Source organism: Pelodiscus sinensis, chromosome 8 (assembly GCF_052426305.1).
Source record: "Pelodiscus sinensis isolate ZL-2025 chromosome 8, ASM5242630v1, whole genome shotgun sequence".
NCBI classification, from domain to species: Eukaryota; Metazoa; Chordata; order Testudines; family Trionychidae; genus Pelodiscus; species Pelodiscus sinensis.
The window spans coordinates 48,976,488-48,991,554 of NC_143059.1; the positions used below are offsets into that span (position 1 = coordinate 48,976,488).

The 15,067-nt window shown below is 39.8% G+C and overlaps 1 protein-coding gene across 8 annotated transcripts in view; it reads right to left on the reverse strand.

Annotated features, from left to right (window-relative positions):
* Positions 1 to 15,067, reverse strand: part of MGMT (O-6-methylguanine-DNA methyltransferase) — a 320,994-nt gene that overhangs the window by 215,380 nt on the left and 90,547 nt on the right. The window contains exon 3 of one of the 8 annotated variants that reach the window (XM_075935257.2): positions 12,752 to 12,821. The exons of the other annotated variants lie outside the window; for them this stretch is intronic. Within the exon in view, the coding sequence (XP_075791372.1) occupies positions 12,752 to 12,821 (70 nt within the window). The remainder of the gene's footprint in view (positions 1 to 12,751; positions 12,822 to 15,067) is intronic. 8 annotated transcript variants of the gene reach the window in all.

Below are 15,067 nucleotides of genomic sequence, written 5' to 3' on the forward strand. Positions count from 1 at the left end.
TTACTAAAACAGCTCATTATTTGCATTTTGCCTTTCTGTATTTGCACTCCAACATTACAGATATGCATCGTCTTGTTCAACCTAACATCAGCCATACAAGGAGGTGAGACAGGTAGAGGGAAGTAGAAACTTGGAGGGAGGGAGGAAGGGAGGAAGAGAGAGAGAGAGAGTCTGCCCTGTACTCATCCAACACTGATGGCTCCTTGTCATATGGGGCTGAGCTTGGTGTAATGCTCCAGTTTTGCAGTCGGGTGCAATGACAGAGGGGCAGCTAACCCAAACCTGAGAGTAGTGTTGCGATCTGGTGCACAGGGTCACAGTGCTACTCAAATTTGTTCTGGCTACTCCTCTGCCACTGTGCCAGGCCACATGCAATGTGAGATGCCCCTGCAGAGTGAGCATGGGTATGAGCAGTCGGCTTAGTCTCCAGACCACCCACTTCCCAATGGCCTCTCTTCCACACTTAGGGAAGTGAAGGGCTCATGCAGAACTTTTTCATGACTCCCAAGTGAATCGGGACTAGCCATTTAGGAACCACTGATCTAAACTGCATAGACCAATACCTGACACATCCCATAAATGCAAGTAAAAGGATTTACCTTTTTACATACCCTCAACATTCTCCCTCCATTCATCAACACAGGCTTCAGCTTCCTCAGAATGAGCCACATCTGCTTTGTTCTAGAAGACCAGTCTTGACCTCCCATATGACTCCTCCATCCCCTCCCCCCCCCGAGGGCCCCCATGGTCTCTCAGTTCCCTCCACACCACGTTACCTCAGTGGGGGGTTCTGTCCTCCTGTTGTGCCAACCAAACTTCCCCGGACGGTTTGGCTGATTCTCTGGCAGTCAGGCTCTTGAGCCACTCCCAGATTCTGCCCCGTGCAATGCAACAGCTGTCTGGGAGAACACTTGACTGAGACAGCTGCAGCCCCCTTGTCCCCTGGCTCAGCTTTTGGTGACAGTGGCAGAGAGAATGCACATCCTCCCTAGCATGCTCAGAGTTGGCTCCTGCCTCCAAAAGCTGAGCCTGTAGAGGGAGAAGACTCCCTACCCTACTCAGGCTTCTGGGGACATGCTGGGGTTCCAGAACACTCAGCCACTGACACTGTCCCTAGAGAAGCGGAGCCACAGGGCAGTCGCTGTGCTTGCATGGAGCAGTGCAGCTGGAAGAGGACAGGCTTCAGCCTTGCCTCTTCCCTTTTGGCTCTGGACCCATCCTTTGCTCTTTCCAACTGGGTTGCATACCCTGAGCAGGCATCAGGGGAGAATAGTGGCTGACCCTTCCTGCCCCCTAGCATCTCCTCCGTGGGGATTTACAGCAAGCTCAAGCTTGTGCAAGGGGCTGCTTGAAATTGACATTGCAGAGATACATTGTAACAATGCATTGTCAAGCCACTAACTCTGCTATGGGAGCCAAGCCCTGTAATTGACTAAGGGCATTGTTACATAATTGACGCCTGTTCTCTTTAAAACATTGTAACTTTACTTAGCACTCAGAGAATGTTTTAAGCAATACCACCCAGAAACTTTTGTAACTACAACTTTTATTATTATACAAAATACTGTATGGGAAACATTAATTAGGGAACGTATGTAAGAGAGAGAGAGTGCTTGGACGATGAATGAATGGTTATGAGAGGCGCCAGCCTGAGAATACAGCAACAAAGGACTGAAGAAGGCGTCAGGTGCCAGTGCAACCAAAAGGTGTCAAGTGGAGAAAACCAAGTACTGGAGGTCCACCCGATGAGATCACTGACGAGCACCTGGCAGCCACCCTGGAGACATCAGCATGATGCAGCAATTTCCATAGACTGGCATAGGAAGAAATTCCTATAAGAACTGGACTAAAAAACTATGGAATCAGAGTCCAAAGTTCTGCTGCCAGCCTACCAGGAGCTTCAGATGCGCATCTGATCAGGACTTCGCTCCCCACTACCATCACTTGTGTACAGAATACCTGGCCAGTATTCTGTCACAAGCAACTTCCAGGCTGGTAACTATAACAAATACACAGAACCTGAATGAATGGATGAATGAATGTTTATACGTATAAGGGTTAAGTAGTTAAACAACGTTTTTTGCTTCTATCTTTTATTTTTTTATTATTATCTTTACAATAAATGTGGCTTTTTGCCTTATCCCCCTCATAAGATCCTGCTTGCTTTTATTGGTACAACATGCTGATATCAGGGTGCCCCTTCCTCCAACCTGTACCCCATCTCCACAGAGCGGGGGGGCAGGTATGGAGAGAGTTTGCTGGCTGCTTTTGGGAGTGCTACAGGGCCAAGGTAGGTGTGAGCTTGCCTTAGTCCTCTGCACTGCCACCCAGAAGCCATCTATGGTAAGCGGTGCCCAGCTGGAACCAGCATTCTGACTCCTGGCCCCAGTCCTGAACCTCTCCTGCACCCAAACCCCTGCCTGATAAAAGTGAATAAGCATGGAGGATGGAGTGAGAAGGGGCAGGGCCTCAGAGAAGGGGCAGGAAGGAGGCAGGGCAAGGGTGTTTGGGTTTGAGGTAGATCCTGGATTGCACTTAAATTCAAGAAGTGATCTTGTGATTAAAAAGGTTGGGGACCACTGCACTTTAAGTAGTTACAGTTAGTCTCAGCCAGCAGGCAACCTAACAGAAAGTAGGGGCAAGAAGAGAAAGTGCTTTATCCGAGCAAGGATGTAATGTCCAGTGAGCAATTCAGAGGAACTGCAAAAGAGGGGGATCCATCAGGAAGAGGAGTTTGGGAAGGAGCAGTTTGGAAAAAGGGAAGCAGACATAGTATTTGGTCAGTTTTGTTAATATTGTGTTTAAACATTCTTTCTAGAAACATACTGAAACACGCTGCCCTTGGCCATTCTATTCCTGTTCTGTAAATAAAATGTTTCATAGACTTCAGTGGTGTAACTTCGGCACCTTTCAACAGCAAGCAATAAGATATCTGAATTAACTATAACTGGGAATTGTACTTCACTGTAAACTTTTTTTTTTATTCTTGGGGTTATCAAAAGATGTGTTTATGTAATATATTGGGAATGAAAGTGGCATTTGGTTAACAGAAAGCTTAAATAAACTCAAGGCAAGATGCTTAACTGGACCATTATTTTATTTAATATTCAGAGTTAAGAAAAAGACATAACTCTACTTTTGGGCAATTCAGTCTTAAAGATTTCATATTACATTTGCTTCATATATTTGAATCCTCATAAGGGGAACATTCACTTTAACATCCATACACATAGCCTGATATCAGCTTTTCATAATTTAAATGAAGTCACAAGTGTATCAATATAAATTTGAGATGAATACTGTGCCAGTGATAGCAAATTATAGAGCTAAATATCAAGCCACAAGTTAATACAGTATAGAAAGTATATACACAAGCTATTTCTATAGGGAAAGGGAGGCTTACATTTCATTTGATTGGGAATAGTAGAATTTTAACTATGAACTTTTTTTGTTAAAAGAGACTTGCTCTAGAAAACAACTTTTTTCCCCATACCATTCCAAGACACTATTCAACACCACCATTTGGCCTACAGCGATATAACCCATCAAAAGAATATTAAAAAAATGTGCATGATAAACTGTTGTTAACAGATTCCATCTGTTTTTAAATTTTGTCAAAAGGCCCGTATTATACAGCTCATTACAAATATTACTAACTCTTAGACAATGACTCTGTAAAGTATATAATGTGGCTAATGAAGTAGAAAGTTTAAACAACAAATCATTTACAAGTTTTCTGTGTAGTCTTTCTAATGGAGGGAGTTTATAATCATAAACAAATGTAATCACTTATGTTAAGCAATCCATGGACCTAGTCAATGTAGCACAAACAGCCATTATGCAAAAATTATGACATTAAGGAAAAAGAACTATTGCAGACTTTGCAATTTGCTGTGCTCATATTTGTACACTGAATCTAATAACTGAAAGACAAACAGTGAGGACTCCCTCCCTCTCCCTGCAACACCCAAATAGTACCATCCACAAAACAACAGAATCATATGCAACATGAGCTGAGTTTTGCTGCCCTGAATTAAACTTGACAGCAGCAACATGGACAATGGGGATCTTGTACTGGACATTGCATCTTACAGTACTGTGCATGAATGGGCATCATGGTGAACATAATGTGTCAGGAATGGTCACAATAAAGATGTTCAACTGATTAATGTGGCACTAGACCAATATTTAATAATTTATATTGAACTTTAAAATTGTTATTGCTACAATGTACAAGAATAAAATACACAAGCAATTTAATATTAGTTTACACAAGGCAAAGAAAGTATGAATAGCAATTAAGATTCTGTTAGTTTTACATAGCATTAATTGTTTATGATTTACAGGGATGAATTAATGTGAAGTAAAACTACAGATCTAAACCACATTACAAGAAAATATGATTTTAAGCGTTTACAAATATATTATTTTGAAGATAGTTTTTTGTATTATTCCATTTCATATTCAGATCAGCTACATATGTTTTAAACATTAGTCCCATAATATCATGTACCACTGCAAAATGGGTGGATTTAAAAAAAAAAGTTTATTTTATTATTAAAATTTCCAGATTTTTTAAATATTTTAAATTGGCAAAGGAAAGCAGTAATGTTAAGTACAAAAAAAGTCATTCTGCATTCATTCAAATAATCCATGTTTTTATATAAAGAATTAAACATCACTTCCTGAAACATTATATTCTAAGGTTCACTGGTATTGGTCAAGAATATCCTATGCTATCCTATCAGGATGATTAATGAAGGCACCTTTTTCACAGAATGTCAGACTCTGCCTTTTTAACAACTGACCTTTCATAGAATACTACTGAACTCATAATTCCACTTTTGTTCAGTTTCTTATTAGTGGAGTTAAAATTAATACTTATGGGAATGATGGCTAAGGTGATGCACAGTAAATCTTATGGCATATCAACCTTCTATACTGACTACCCAAGGAATAGTACCTGCATTTGTATATTTCAATAGCATAAGTATTCTGCTAAAACTCTGTGTCCTTTTAAAAGACAAATTAGGTCAATATACAACCCTTGTCCAAATACAAAGCTGTACACATCTAGAAAGACTTTCAAAGTTCGTAAGTGCTAATGAAACAATTACCTACTGTATAGTGAAGAATTTTTCAATATTATAAGACTGTTTGAAACTTTCATAATGACAAAATTATGTGTAGTACCAAACATTCTACAACCAAATTAATCTTGAGGGGTGACATTTTAACAACCCATCTAGAAAATGCTGTAAGCTGGGGCCATCTAGTCACAGACGTGGCTACACCAGTATCATTCACTAGGGATGCCATTCTGCAGAGTGTATCACTCCACTCTGACAGGTGTAACCTTGCACAAACTTCTGGGGTAGGGTCATGCAGATGAGGTGGTTCCCTGTTATTCCCAGAAGTTTTAGAATGTCTTGTGTTCTGGAGCTGCATTAGCAGCCACCCTTGTGTTGTAGATTATTCCAGCGCCATATTATGGTGTTCATTCACTCTAGATTTAAACCTTAGAGGTGTGACGGGGTGAGGTTACAGAAGACCTTTTGGGGGTGCCTCCTGGAGTGCTGACACAGCCACTGACACTCACCTTCCTGCTCTCTGGGGCTTCACACCACCCGGTACTGCTGGGCCAGTTCTGCCCCAGCCAAGGAGACTGCAGTTTTGGGATACCACTCCCCAAATGGGATCAAAAACCCCTAATTACTTGAGTAAGCTCCCTTAAGCAATGAAAGGGAGAATGTACACATTGGTTGGTCCTCCAGGTAATAATTATTTACACTGGGCTTAATAAAGTAACTTTTATTTACTATCAAGTACAAGCAGTAGGATTTCAGTGGTAATAAGTGATGTAACCCTTCTGCCGGGTAGGCCTGGCAGTAACCAGGGCTGGGTTCAATATCTTGGGGTCCATCTCACATAGAACCAGCTCGAGCCCCCACCCAGTAATCTGGGAAATTCACGCACCCCTGGGCGCCTCTGAAAGGTGATGCTTCCCCACTCGCAAGCACTGAGTCTGAGTGTAGGAAAGAAACATTTAATGAAACAGAGAGAGAAGTCATATGGCATTAACTTGGGGAAAACACCACAAACAGAGTTCATAACCCAAACATGAGCCAAGCCCGCCTCCCCCCCATCAAGAATCGCCCGAAGTCCAAAGAGTCCGACACCCCAAAAGTCTCTGTCCCTGGTCCGTGCCACCCAGAGTCCCAAAGTTCACCCGCAGGGTTTCACCTCCCAACCTGGGTAGAAATCGGGGTGGTGGGATAGATAGAAAGGGAGCACCTTATATGAAACTCCACCACGCTCCACCAGCTGTCTTGTCCCACGCCACTGGACGCTCCGCTGGGCGCCTGCCGCCGCTCCTCGTCTGCTGCTGCCACTGGTCGCCGCTCCTGGCCTGCCGCCGCTCCACGCTACGCCGCGGGTGGCCGCTCCTCGCCTGCCGCCGCTCCATGCCACGCCGCAGGTGGCCGCTCCTCACCTGCCACCGCTCCACACCACGCCTCAGGTGGCTGCTCCTCGCCTGCCACCGCTCCATGCCACGCCGCGGGTGGCCGCTCCTCACCTGCCATCGCTCCACACCACGCCTCAGGTGGCTGCTCCTTGCCTGCTGCTGCTCCACGCCACGCCACTGGTCGCCACCACTTCACTGGCTGCAATAGGCCTGGCTCTCAGCCAAACCAGTGATTTCAGCTCTCAGTGATTTCAACTCTTTAGCTACCAGCTGGACTAGCAAATGAATCCAGCTTTTACTGGACTAGCAAAAGAAAAGTGTCCTCAGGTAGTCTGCTTTAGGTCTGTCCTTAAAACTAAAGGGAGAAAGGTTCAGGCTGGGCCAGTCTTATAGCTCACACCTAGCAGGTGTGAAGCAGACTGACTCAAGCCCTTTAACTCTTCCCCCCAGCTCAGTTCACTCAACTCTGGAAGGGGGGAGGCTTTTTCTTCGAGACCTCTTACCATGTTGGTGGTGTCTCTCCTGCAAGCACTGGTGTCATGTTTTACAGTGCCCACATTAGGGGGTAGCATGATTAGTGACCCCCACAACAGTCCTAAATTATATACAATTCTCCACATTCCATTCCAACACTGACCTTTCATCAGTCCTGGCTGAGTGGGATTTACATAGCCACACCTCGGATTCTCTCCTGAGCTGTATTTACATAACAGTTAACAGTTAATTACCTTGCAGAGCTAAACAATTGTAGTGGGCACACTCACCCCTCCTTTTAGCTGGCTGATAGCAAGCAGCAGTTCAGCCCCTGCTTACAGTGAGAACAGGCAGAGCAACGTAGATTACAAATCAAAGTAACAAAAAACACTTAGCTAATTCTAATACTAAAATCCTCAGCACAAACTTATTATAAACTCATCTTAAAACTGTTTCTGTTCCAGCTGCACTTTCAAACCAGGAAAAACTCCATTTCCCCTGGAGTCTCTGGTTCACTCTCTGCAAGTGTGTCCAGCCAGCCCAAAGACAAAAGACTCTTACCTTTCTATTCTTTTTAAAGAATTCCCTTATTGCATGGGGAGTCACCTGGCCACTCCTGACAAACCAGTGCTAAGACTTAAGGACAAAAGGCTCTTTGCATATGTTTGCCCAGACACTGAAATTACCTTTGATGGCTTTCCATTTACACATTTAAAAAACAAAATATCCCCTGTTCCATATGTCTAATTTTACACACAAGAGTGATACATACACTAAAATAAGATAAACGAATCCAGCGGATTAAGACATGAAGATTGATAAGTAACATGAAGCAATTTACTCAAAGCACCCTTGAGTTATGTACATTTATTTTCAAAAGTCCATTTCATAATGCATGGGGGGGGGGGGGAGGTGAACCATAAACAGGCTTCTTTGCTTATTGTTTGATTGGCTATGAATGGAATCTTGTTGCTAGCACTGACGTTGTAATACTCACTGAGAATTTAGCACTGTAGGTAACTGCTATAAACACTTGAATCCTATAAAATATCTGCACAGAAAACCATGGCCAATTAAATCCCCACCAACTCTACTAAACCCCTTTCCTCCTGAAATGGAGTGATGGGTGTGAAGTCAGAAGATGATGCTAAAAATTATTTTTAGCTAGTCTTTTATACAGCATGCTTTACTACATTGTCAGAACTCCCATTTAAAAACCTGATCCTAATGTGTGTTTGAGGTGAACCACAAAGGGGTTTTTGTTTTGTTTTTATTTTAAATCCTCATATTTGTTACATAAAGTTCTGAGAGTAGACCAAGCCATTCTTTAAAATGCAATCATTAATTTACTAGTACTATAAAACACTTGGAAATACAAGCTGTAAACTTCCTGGTTTAGAGAGCTGATATCTCCAATACCTTAAGGCTTAAGCAAAGGTTTAAAGAATCGAGAAAACCTATTATATAATTCTCTTTACCTGTGGTAGCAGTGACATCACACAACCTAGCGGAGAAATCAGAACATCTGCATCTCAGATCTCTCAAGCTCATAAGGCAATTCTGATGAAAAATCCGCCATGTCCTCTTCTTAAAGGCATCCTGTTCAGGGGAAGCTGGGTATTCCCGAATGCAGCAAGTGCACTAGACTAAAATTCAAGACATGTGGGATCTAACCCCAGCTTGGCCAATGAACTGCTAACATGATTTAGGGTAAGTCACTTGACTATATGCCTCTCTTTCCACTAGCAAACAGCTGTATTGTCTACTTAAATGTCCTTCAAGTGCATAACTGTATCTTACTAGGTGAAATGCCCAATTCTCTTTGAGACGCCAATTGTGTCTACTCTAAACTCATCTGTAACACAAAAGTTTTGGCTATTTTAAAGTTCTAGGTCAACTGAACATAATTAGAGATGATTTCAGTATCCGCTGCTTGCCTGAGACTTCACTTTGATTTTAGGACTGTCAATGGCCAGAAAGGGAATTATATCATGCAATACTACCTGGTTTTTGTGTCATGAATTAGGAAAAATTAAGCTTCTCCAGTTCTGAAATATACCCCCTTTTTTCTGCTAAGCATATCCTAAATACGTTACCATGAAATAACAATTATTCAGTTTAGCTACATGCACAACTGGAATTCTTCCATCCAATTTTAATCTCAGGTTGTGTAGTCTGAACCTACTGAAAACTGTTGAATGAAACTCCCCTTCCTCCCCCTTATCCTGAGAAAATGGCTACAAGAAAAGCATGGGTATTTAAGAATTTCATTTAAGTACTTTAAATATGAGGTAAACAACAAATTTGGAAAGAAGCTGATAGAGGAGAAGGACTATATCCCAAATAATAATGTACATGGATGCCTTCAGAAGTTAAGTAATTGCAGCAGACTTTTATAGCTCCATAAAAGTTATTTTTGACAGAATCTAAAAGTAAGATATCTGAATTAGATTTGGTTTCATCCTAGTTTATTGTTACTAATTCTAATAAAGCTGAGGAACCCATACGTTTAGAGGGCAGGTATTTAAGACTTAGATGCTTAGTAGTCACATGAAACTTCAAGAGAAGGTTTCTGGAAAGATGACAGTTTGAGTAACTTGGAAAACTTCCTTGGTTTTCAAGCTTGAATCTTTGTTTGGGTCTCAGTCTAAAGCTGGAATTCTCTGACCCACATAAATATACTGATTCCAATTTGCCTGATGTATGAAAAACTGAAATCTTTATCTCCTCTGAGCATCAAAGATAAATACTGAATTCCATGACATAGCTGCATTGGAATGAGTGGCTTACAAATCAATAACAAGAACTATTAACATGTTTCTTAATTATTGAGGTCCTTGAACAATACACAAGTTACACTTATAAACTTACATTTCATGGTGGATTACTAAATGTCATTCAATCTAAGATATGATTAAATGTATATAACTCTAATAGAAGATAAAAATGTTATCAAATTGCACATTCTCCTTTCTTCTCTTTTTTCCCCTTCCAAAGTTATGCTGAATTTTGCACCTTTTAACGTTTCTTTGATATTTTCCCATAATCTTTTGGTGTTTTAAGTTATCTGTGTACTGTTGGATTCTGTTAAATGTATTATCCTAATTGTATATTTCTTTCTTCCTCTTTTCTGTTGTTGCTTGCTTGCTATTGTTTCATACAAGCAGTATGAAAAATAAAAACATTTTATAAAAAAAATATTTTCCAGCACCAGACAGGAAAGAAACCACTGAAAGACATGCTGTCATAACTCAGAGGATATCCTCTCTTTCACATTGAGAAATAAATCTTAAAACCCAGAGGAGATCTGCATAAATGAAGAGCAGCTGAACAACCTCAGAGTCACAAGCAATATTATCTTGCTCACAGAGAATACATGTGACCTACAAGAGTTGATAGAGGATCCCAACCGTGACCAACAGAAATTGCAACTAACAATGAATCTGAGTAAAATGAAGATCTGGCTTAACAGACAAGCATAAGACAGTCAGATCAGCAGAAATAGGAAAATTGGAAAAAAAAAAGTAAAAATACTTCCACCTTAGGTAGCTGTTCAAGACAACATACTCAGGGAAGAAGTCAAAGAAAATTAGGCCAGGTTTCAATGGATTGAAAGGGAAAAGAGGAGAGACAGAAAAGACCAAGATGGAACTTTGAATAAAACTCTAACTTACGAGTTTTCCTCCTTTGAAGAGCTAGCCAGAAGGAGTAATTCCAGAAATAGAAGGTACTCAGTTTCAATTGAGTTTAACATAACTTAATGCCTATTAGTGACTGAGCCTTTCCACAATATACATAATTTGAACGTTCAACAACTTTTCGCAAATGTGGCCACCCTGAGTAGAGTGCTAAGAATTATACGTAAAGGACAACCATGTGGCTCAAAGAATATTAGTGTGTTTAGCAAAACACCATGTGCTTTAGGACCCTACTGCCTACTGCCACATCCACTGACAACCTGAAGTCTACACCTTTATAAATTAATAATTTGATTACTTGCCTCTCTTGTCTATTTCTAATAAGTATTATGAAATATCTTTCTTTCTCCAGCACATGACTTTTGGACTTGTGGACTGCACAGTGAGTGTCTTGGGGAAAAAACCCAAGACGGGTAACCATGTTAGTCTGTATCTACAAAAGTAACGAGGAGTGCTCTGGCACCTTAGAGACGAACAATAAATCTGTCTCTAAGGTGCCCAGGACTCCTCGTTTTTTTCAGGGGAAAGAATCCTCTCACCTGATTGGCTCTTGTGATGCAAGCATTATTCCATCTGGCTACAGGAAAACTTAAGGACTTCTTAGTGGAAAACAAAGGACCAGAGGAGTGTCCATCTTCTTATGAACTTCATTATATTGAAACAGAAGTTCAAGGCCCTTCAAGTGTCTACTGTATGCTAATTGACCTCCACAGGTTGTTTGGGTTTGGGGTAATATAAAAGCAAAACTATTTCCTGTCATTTGTGAAACAAAGAGTTGACTGAACCACCCCTCACCGAAACAATTGGTCATCATGGACTATGCAGTATTGAAGCTATATGGGGAAAGCCCTAACACAGGTCCTTTTGCTGGTTTAATTTGAAAGAAACAGGAAAAAGGAAAAAAGGAAAAATAAATGAAATCCATTGAGCTAACGTAGCTAAAGTTTAGACTTATGTAATGTACCTCAGTCTACCTTGCCAGCTATACTTTCTGGCTAGCAGAAAGCAACAGCTTAGTGTTATTGATAAAGATTCAGTAAGAAGGCTGTTTGTGTTTGTTATTAATGTTAAGGCAGGAACAGATGAGATGGCCCATGTGACAAACTAGTGTCATACTTTTACTCTTAGAATGGTTTTCTTCTTTCAGAGTTTTAATTTAGATTTTTTTTATATAATGGAAAAATGTGTAATAGTAATGGTTACTTTAATCTTAGAATATTTTGTATTCAATCTCTCTTTACAGAAACAACTATGAAATCCTTACCTGTATGAAGCATCTATGTAATTTTTATTTGTGTAAGTGAACAATGTGAGTTTGTTTCAAAACAGATTAGTTTGAAGGTCAGCACAGCATACAGATGATCAGAGGAGGAGCCAGAGACATGGAGGCAAAGGAACTATCGAATGTGAATATAATATTCGGTGACAAAGGAGGGGCTGATTGGCAAACCTGAAGTAAGATGCAAGCACTCCCAATGTGTGAAAGGAACTTTAACCTGGTAAACAAGAAAAAAATACCACTTTCTCCTCTCCAATTTTTCATTTAAAGCACATGCTATCAAACTTTAAACAATCCACCACTGGAGATGTTCAGAGATGGACCTCTACATAAGCGCAATATACACATGAATAATATTCTTTTCCTAATTAAAAATCTATTAACTTCAATATCGCTATTACAAAAGCCGATTACAACATTAGACCTGCCAAATACGTCTAAATCAATTGGGAAAAATTCAGCCTGACTGCTATTAAGAGTGATGATTGATTACCAACATTTCACATTTGTAGTCTGGACATGATAAAGTATCTGGAAGTTAAGTTGCAATTTCAAAACAGCCCTGATCACCAGCAAACACTTATTTTAATAAGAACATAACAATGGTCTTACTGGTTCAGACCAAAAGTCCATCTAGCCCAGTATCCTATCCTCTGACAGTGATCAATGACAGATGCCCCAGAGGGAGTGAAAAGAAACAGGTAATCATCAAATGATCCCTCTCACGTCATCCATTTCCAGACTCTGACAAAAACAGGCTAGGACACCATTCCTACCCATTCTTGCAAATAAGTACTGATGGACTTAACCACTATGAATTTATCTAGTTCTTACTTGAATCCTGTTAAAGTCTTAGTCTTCACAACATCCTCTGGCAAGGAGTTCCACAGGTTGACTGTCCACTCTGTGAAGAAAAACTTCCTTTTGTTTTAAACTTGCTATCTATTAATTTCATTTAATTACCTCTAGTTCTTATATTATTGGAACAAGTAAATAACTTTTCCTTATTCACTTTCTCCATATCTGTCATGATTTTATAGACCTCTATCATGACCCCCCTTTATATAATCTTTTCTAAGCCAAGAAGTCCAAGTCTTTTTAATCTCTCTTCATATAAGACCTGTTCCAAACCCCTAATAATTTTTGTTACCCTTTTTGTAGTATTTCCCAATGCCAAGGTATCTTTTTTGAGATGAGGCAGCCACATCTGTACACAGTATTCAAGATGTGGGGGTACCATGGTTTTATATAGAGGCAATAAGATATTATCTGTCTTATTCTCTATCCCTTTTTTAATGATTGCTAACATTGTTTGCTTTTTTGACTGCCACTGCAAAACTGAGTAGATGTTTTTACAGAACTATTCACAATGACTCCAAGATCGCTCTTAAATGGTTTATAGCTAAATTTGTCTCCATCATTTTGTATGTGTAGTTGGGATTATTTTTTCCAATGTGCATTACTTTACATTTATTAAAACTCAAATTCATTTGCTATTTTGTTGGCCAAACACCTAGTTTTGTGAGATCCTTTTGAAGCTCTTCACAGTCTGTTTTGTTCTTAACTATCTTGAACAGTTTAGTATCATCTGCGAATTTTGCCACCTGTTTACCCCTTTCACCAGATCATTTATAAATACATTAAATAGGATTGGTCCCAGTACAGATCCTTAGAGGGACATTACTAGTTACACCTCTCTCCATTCTGAAAACTGATCATTTATTCCTACCCTTTGTTTCCTACATTTTCACCAGTTATCAATCCATAAAAGGACCTTCTCTCTTATCCCATGACAACTAACTTTATTTAAAAGTCTTTGCTGTTTGGTGTTTAATTAAGAGTCTTTTCAAAGGCTTTCTGAAAATCTAAGTGCACTATATCCACTGGATCCCCCTTGTCCACATGCTTGTTGACCCCCTCAAAGAACTCTGGTAGATTAGTAAGGCATGATTTCCCTTTACAGAATCCATATTGAGTGACGAGAGATGTGACTGTGAAAGTATCAATTTAAAGATTATGAATCCCCAGACTTTCTATTACAAGTCCTAAAAATTCACTCAAAAATACATTAAAATCAATTTTGAGCTTTAACTCAAACCTCAAAATTCTCGACACATGATCATTCAAGTACGACTTTCAGACATCTATCTACTTGAAATTAGCATGGTTTTCCCCACTAGTGAATTTTTTTCCCAACAATTCACAAAAATTAGATTATTCTGGGATAAAATATTAAATGTGATTTTCATTTTACATTTAGATCTCTACATAGTTTTATGTAATTAAACCAATTATCAAATGTCTCAGAAAATCCCACATTTGACATATCCCACTGCTACTCCACATATGTAAGTTACTGCATACACTAGTATGGAATAAGGTCAACATCAAAATGAAATAGAGTTATCTTCAATACACGGGGGATTATTATGGACATTTAAAATATTTAGAAATCTTAGAAATAATAACGTTAAAAAGTAGATGGTTTTAATGTTTCTATCTTTCCAAAAATAATATGTATCTCAATAACACTATGGTTGTCTTTGTAATATGACTGAACTCATGCTTCCTTCTATTCTGATCTTTAAGAAGCCCTGAATCTTACCTGGACATTCTTTTCTATGGTAAGATAGGATCAGAAGGATGGCAACTGATATAGATCAAGAATATGTGCCCTGTACACCAAAGCTTATCCTTTGTCACTCTTCCTCTACTCAAAAGAAATTTCAGAGATGCAACTGAATTTAAATTAGTTTCAAAACATAAAATGCACTCACTTTTTGCCTAAGTGAAAAATTGACTATTATGCCACTGTAACTAAGACTCATCAACTATGCGGAACAATGGCAATACCAGTCCATCAGGAGACTGAAGCCAGGAAGAGGAAGACAAAAGGCCACAGCTAAACATACCCACAAGGCATCCTCTGGCATCCTCACTCCAGCAACTGACTGGGGAGTTAAAACACAACAGGTTAAGAGTGTTACATGTTAAGAAGATAGAATATAAAGGGCATTACTGTTGGAGATCTTGACAACAAAAAGCAATGGCGCTTAGAAAAATTAGTCACAGAAATCCTTGAACTAAGTTGTACCAGACACAGATGAACATATATTGCTGGAGGGGAGGAGGTTCTTACTTCCTGCTGTT